The sequence below is a fragment of the Alligator sinensis genome, unplaced genomic scaffold (genome assembly GCF_000455745.1).
Source record: "Alligator sinensis unplaced genomic scaffold, ASM45574v1 scaffold144_4, whole genome shotgun sequence".
In the NCBI taxonomy this organism is placed as follows: domain Eukaryota; kingdom Metazoa; phylum Chordata; order Crocodylia; family Alligatoridae; genus Alligator; species Alligator sinensis.
The window spans coordinates 899,471-906,418 of record NW_005842190.1 but is presented as its reverse complement, the minus strand read 5'-3'; the positions used below and the strand labels follow the sequence as shown (position 1 = coordinate 906,418).

Genomic DNA, 6,948 nt, shown 5'->3' with positions numbered 1-6,948 from the left:
TATATATATATATATATATATATAAAGGAAACAGTCTAACAGAAAATGGAAGCTATTAGATTAGTGTACACCTCACTTTTTTTTTTCCTTTTAAACTGAGAAATAATAAGAAGAAACATAGTAATGTGATGTGATGTGATGCAGTCAGGAAACAGTTTTCCAGCATGCCCCCAAAATAAATTCCTTCATTTTCAGCTAGAAAAAATTCCCAAACTTGCATTGAATTTTGAGGAGTCCAGGTGAAACCATCTTGGCGGTAGTGTGTGAATGTGGCTTGGCATTAAAAACCTCTTGCTATTTTTCTTGAGCTAACTGTTTCAATGTTGGTGACCATTCAGGATGGAGAAAGCAGAAAGGCCCTTGGAATGCAACTTTTCCTACCTCCAACCTGGGCTTAGCAAAAGGAAGCTTATATTCATCTGTAAGGAGGAGGAGAGTTAAATAAAGCAGTAGTAATTCTCATTAAAAGTTCTGTTTAGAGGGGGCATAGTGCAAGCTGTTAAGCAGGAGCCTGTTCAGCTTTGCAGTTGGCCCGTGAGGTTTAGTGGCATGAGAGAGCGTGGAATGTGTTTACGGGATAGTTATTGTTCAAGTAAGTGAACTCTGTTGCCTGCAGAGATTTCAGCTGGTTGAAATTGCATTGGCAGTGGCTGGCACCACTTCCTGAATAGCACGTGTGTGCACTGGGAAAGATGTAGCTAGAGACCTGGAAAAAGAATGTGGCAAGGACTGAGGCATAGACGGGAAGATGTCCACTTTCCCTGAGGAGTTACATTTTTCTCAGACTGCTGCTGCACCTTCTGTATCACTCCCTCTTCTTACTGCCAACTGTTGCTAGGATGAGTGAGAAGGACTGGCCCTGGGACTGGAAACATGGCTTCTTTTTACAAGTGCATCAGAGGGGACTCAAGGTTAGACTAAGAGCAACGGTCTCTGCAGCATAATGTGGCTTAGCATGAAGTCAAGCTGAGGAAGTGCTAGGATCTTCTCATATTTGATTTCATATTAGATATCAAGCTGGTATATCTTTCTAGAGGTGCAAAGGCTGCTCTAGTAACTAATCTTTTTAACTCATTGCTTTTGCATCGTTGAATAATCTTTTTCTCTGTTTTTATTATAAACAATATTAGGGCTGTTTCTGTGCATTGTGGAAATATTTACATAAGCTGTTTATCTCTGATCTGGTCTCAGGAATTCCTAAGTAATCCGATAAAGAACATCCTCTTTTTCTTTTATGGCGTATTGCTTTCCTCTTCAGGTTGCACTGAGCTGATACCAGGTTACGCTTTTCAATAAATTCTTAGAAAAATATAGGAGCAAGTAGCTGCGGGAGATAATTGTGTAATGCAGGTCAGTATTGCATAGTGTGATTAAAGTGAACTGTGACAAGAGTTATTATGAATTCCATTACAAAACTTAATACTGTGCAGCTGAAAGCAAAATAATTCAAGTTATTGTGGAAGAAGTTATGAAAATGAAAACAGTGTTATGAATTAAAGGCCAGATTCCAATCTGAAGTAGTCAGGTGCAATTCCATTGACTTCATTGGCTGATTAATTTGGCTGTTAAGAATAGCAACTAAAGCTGAGTACAGACCTGATTCTGAGAAGTACTAAGCACTTTCTGCCAAGTGCCAAACATCTTAAACTCTAGCTGACCTCAGACCTGCAAAGGATTATGCTTAAATTAGTTTGACTGATGTAGCAGTATGTATAAGTGTAAAATTCTGCAGTGTTTCCTTTGGTCTCAGGTGAGTTTTATTTTATTTTTTAATAAGAATGAACGGACGGATGTGTGTGTGTGTGTAAATAAAAATACTGGCTATCTTTTTTTATAGTTTCAAAAAGAAAGCGAATGACATAAGCCATGTTGTATGTTCCCATTGAGTGTTTAACACGGTTTTGACTTTCTACTCATTCTGGATAACAACAGGTCTTTAAACAATATTTTTTTTGTAAAATAGTTACAGAAATTCATTCTCAGAGCCAGCTATGGATACTTGCAGTTGCTTTCTGTGGCGTTTACATGCAACTAAACCAAATCAGTCTACTTTCTTCTTTTCGTTTCTTCTTTTCTTTACTTAAGGATATGTACAATGCATTTACAAAGCTTCACTAAAACTCAGCTTTCAACGCTTATGCTATCATATGGCAAGTACCTGAAGAATAATGTTCTTATTCAAAGTAATTTTTGTGTATGTGTTCATTTAATGCTATGGAAAAACAAAATATGGGATGTGCTGCACAGAGGGTCAGTGAAGAATGCTGATGCAAGGCTGAAGAATGTGTAATGAATTGCAGAACAACAAAAATTGTACTTTGGGGTCTTGCATCTTTATGCAAAGCAGGCATGGACTCCTAATTCCAGCATGAGGAGAGAGAGAAAAAGAGGCAGTATTCCAGGATCCCATGACAGTGATGCAGTTTTAAATTGTTTTCCACATCATAGATTAAAAACTAGAAAAAAACATGTTATTTCCTTCACCAATTTCCTTTTCACCTTCGGTCTCTTTAAATGAGGGTTTGCTTTTGTTTGCATCCTGTTTCAAGGAAGGGGGAAGCCAAGGCTTTTTCTTTGAACAAAGCATGACCTTTTCATAAGAAATTATCTTACTTAATCTTAGTTTATTTTGGCTCATCAGCATTCACTTATATAGTAGGGGAAGAATAATTTCCTCTATTGCAGGCATCACCAGGTAAAGTTCGGTGTTACACAAATCAGAGTAGATGACTAAAGGTCCCTTCTGTCCTCAAGTATGTATGCTTTGTTCTGATATGCTTTTCTTCCCTCTCCTCTTTTAAATGAGCAGCTCTGAGGGAATGTTTAACTTTATGGAAGTATATTTCTTTATGAATTCACTGAAAAAAAAGAATGACCTTAGCCATTGTTTTAAAATATTAGGAAAAAGTAGTAGATTTTTTTTTCCTTGTGGCAACATGTTGCATTTGGCAGCAGACAGTGGAATGTTCTCCTGGCGGCTGCTGCAGCATCAGGTTTTTCTGAGGATTCTGCAGAGAGAGAGGGAGAGTCTGTACATTCCTTGGAAATAAATCACTATAAATGCACCAGAGACTAGTTTAGGCTGTCTGGTGGTTGAAGCAAAATGTACGCTGCCAAAGAATTAAACAAAGAAAACACATCTGCTCAAATGACTGTCATGAGAAGACAACGATGCCATGCTCCTGCTGTCACAGAAATTTTCTGTCTGAACTTCTGATGACTGAAATGCTGATCATAACAAATACAGTATAGCAGTAGTAGCCCACTTGTGGAAGTTCTCTTTTGAAGGCATACACAACCAACTATAGTCTGCCTTCCCCATCTTCTCAGAGGGGGACCTTGGCTTGTTGTTTGAAGTCATTAGGTGCTGCTGCAGTATAGGCAGTATCACTGGGGGCCTTTGGTTTTACACCCTAAACAGACCAGCAATACAAAACAGATCCTGCTCCACAGAGTTCATCACCACAGATTTAGTGACAGAAGAGAGATGTGTATAAATTAGTTACAATGGTCTCAGAAGTCCCAAGCAGTTGCCATCTGTATTAGGGCTGCTTCTCCACCTCCAACTTTGGCAATAAGAATGTGTTAGCATGCTTGGGCTTTGTTCCTCTTTTGAGAGCAAGTATGAATAACCAAACGCTACTGCTTTTCACTTGGGGTTGATAAGCAGGAGACCATAGTTTTATGAAGGCCAGCTGGAAGAAGAAGAGGACTTTCTCATCCCCTCTACTTTTTCAAAGTTATAGGTGTTAACTTTTATGCTCAACCTAGAAATCCAATGGTTTGTTTCTTCAAACTGCCTAATTTGGAAGATCATACAGGGCACATCTACACGTGAAATTAATGTGAAGCAATAAACTCTGGCGCACATCGCACCAGAGTATTGCTCCCAGGCACTGCATTTACACATGCACCTAGGACTGCAGCACATTGCGCTGGGTCAGAGCAGCCCCTGCTGGCAGCAGGTCGGCGGGGCCAGTCTGCCAGCCCAGGGCTGCTCTGACCTGGCTCAATATGCTATGGAGGAGCTGGCTGGGGCACAAGGGTGCCTTAGTGCAAGGCTAGCCATTAGGCAGCACCTGCACTGAAACACCCATGTACCCCAGCCAGCCCCATCAGCATCTACACGTGCGTTGCCGTGCAGTAAAGAACACCATCACAGGATAGTACTTGTATTTACAAGTACTAACCTACATCAGAGCTAATTAGTTTACCATGGCCTAAAAGGGCTGTGTAGACATGGAGACTTTACTGTGGAGCTAATTAGGCATCTCTGCAGTAAACGTTGCATGTAGACATGCCCACAGGCAGCCAGATTACCACCAGCATACCTCTTGATATGAATACTTCCACATCATGAGGGACAAGAAGTACTAAAACATGAGAGCTTACCACAAGAGTACTGATGTATGGAGAAAAGGGTATCATGTGCAAGCAAATATCATGCAGGAAGAAAATGGAGGTCTTTGTAACTGACATAATTAAGGGCCAGTTGAAACATTCAGACCCCACAAAGCATCAAGTGCTGATCATAGTACCTCTGAATTATCAAGCACAGGAAAGAGTAAGTTAAATCAAAGACTTTTCTGACTGATTCTTTAGGTATAGAAGTCTGAAAAGGAGAGTTGATTTATCCAATTTGAATAAAGTGAAACAAAATGGAGCATTAGAACTGTAGTGAAAGGGGGTATGGCATCATGTCTTTTCTCTCTTTTATCACAGATAAAATCCTATCCTTGATACTTTTATACAGATAAACTCCTCATGAAGAAGACATAGTAAGAGAGTAACTGTGGGCATCAGAAAAAAACAGGTCTATTGTGGGTACAATATTTTCTGCTTACTAATTCTTCAGAGAATGCAATCCAAATGCATACCTAGATTTTAAGGATTTTAAGAAAACATAGGCGACTGTTTTTATGACTCGGTATGAGTAGCAATTGAAATCTCTGTTTCATTTGATATCTGTGAAGGCATGGAGATCCACTGTCCATGATCCCCTTTAATTTAGCTGTGGGAAAAAGGTAAGTAATTGAAAAAATCTCAGAAGAGAGTAAAAGTAAATATCTGGCATTAATCAGTTATTCCAGAAGAAATAAAAGATATAGTACAAAGGCATTTCCCTAACCTCTACCCTCCTCCCATCACCCATGATAGTATCTCTAAGTCATGGCCTTGCTTACCTTCAGAGGCAGTTGTGGTTTAGCCAATTGCCCTGGATGAAAAACAGTTTGGGCTAGATTCTGTTCCACCTATTAAGCATGTAAATGGACTTAGGTGCCTAAGTATGATTTTGTTTCATCCTACTCACGTCCCTGAAAAATAATTAATGCAAAAAGTGAGTGAGTTCTTCATCAAAGCCTCTAAAAAGCCATGAAGAATCTTAAGGGTAAGAGGATACAGTATTATAAAATTGGCTGCATTTATGGTTTTTCAGGGTGATATAGAATATATGGAATAGAATCTGGCCTTTGGAGTGCACTAGACTCAAAGTTATGAATCCTTGCCTTCTGGGACTTAATTCACGTGCCGGCCAAGAAATTGGTCATGCCACATATATCTATATATTAGCAGTGTTTCATTTTAATCACAGAAAAATGTGGATTTGGGGTTACTATTTTTTAATCCGAAAATTGGGGATATTTTTTAAATCGGAGAAAACCTTTAAATCAGAGAAAACCAGGATCCCTGGTTATAACATAGGGCAGGAGTTGTTGGCCATTTGTTGTTGCAGGCTTCTTTTTGTGAGACAGCCCCACGCTGTGGTCCCCAACTCCCCAGAGTCCAGCTGCCCGCACTTGCCTGATCCCCATTCCCCTCTGCAGCAGGGGTAAATGGTCCAGGACTTTTCAAAATCTTTATTAACAGTTTGGATGTGGGGGTGAAGAGCTCACTGACCAAGTTCACAGACAACACCAAGTTATGGGGAAGCGTGGTCACGCTTGAAGATAGGCTGTTAGGGTAGCTTGTCATATTTTATGCTTTAAAGTTACACCTGTTTATAGAGTGGTGAATTATAGCATTGTTTAAAGTTTTCTTTTATATTCAGCCTAAAGTTCTGTATAGCCTCATTGTTATCTGAACTTCTCATTTTGCTGGTGTTTGCAATGTCAGCCAGTCTTTTTTCTTCCAAGCAGCTTATGGCCTTGAGTTTGCTCGCATGATCTTTCTTTCCTTTTTCTATCACTGTGAGAAATTTTTCTAACACAACATAGTAATAGTTTTGTTACTAGCTCAAATTAACTGAACTTGGCACTAACCAGCTGAATCAGAGGGATGAAATGATTGGATATGTTAATGAAAAGTGATAAAGGAGACCAATGGACAATGCTTAAAGTAAGACACCGGAAAAAGGCCAAATTAAGAGGTGTGCTCGTAATGGGACTGTTGAACAAAGGGATATGCTGATAGGATAAAATATGAACAATATGCTGGCTGCAGAGAGACCAATCCAAAAGCAAGGAGTCATCAAAGGAATCAAGTTAAAGAAAAGCATAAAAGGGAGAAGCAAGAAAGGTAAGTGTGTTGTCATCATCATCATCATCATTTACATCATGAATCCAGCTTTCAACACCTGTCTGGATCATCCCAGCCAATGACACACCCTTTATTTGAGGAACTGAGTGACTGTCTTTTCTGTGAAGCAAAGTAACATCTGGGATTGGGTGAGGTCATTGTACTAAGTGTTTTTCTCTCTCTGATTATAGAAACTGTTAAGATAATACTTGTGCTAATAACTACAAGCAGACCTGGACAGGTTGGACAAGTGGGCAAAAAACAACAGAATGCAGTTCAACAAGAAGAAATGCAAAGTGCTGCACCTAGGGAGGAAAAATGTCCAGCATACCTACTGCCTAGGAAATGACCTGCTTGGTGGCACGGAAGCGGAAAGGGATCTTGGAGTCCTAATGGACTCCAAGATGAACATGAGTCGTCAGTGTGACGAAG

General features: G+C 39.7%; 1 protein-coding gene across 6 annotated transcripts in view; it reads left to right on the top strand.

The window, feature by feature from the left end:
- KIAA1211L (KIAA1211 like) overlaps positions 1-6,948 on the top strand; it is a 90,884-nt gene that overhangs the window by 31,996 nt on the left and 51,940 nt on the right. The window contains exon 1 of one of the 6 annotated variants that reach the window (XM_025207250.1): positions 511-592. The exons of 3 other annotated variants lie outside the window; for them this stretch is intronic. Coding sequence is in view for 1 of the 3 variants with exons in the window: in XM_025207249.1 (XP_025063034.1) it covers positions 874-911 (38 nt within the window). In the remaining 2 variants the exon portion in view is untranslated. Of the gene's footprint in view, positions 1-510; positions 593-648; positions 912-1,665; positions 1,751-6,948 lie in introns of those variants that run through there. 2 more of the 6 variants (XM_025207249.1, XM_014521174.2) reach the window with 2 other exon arrangements.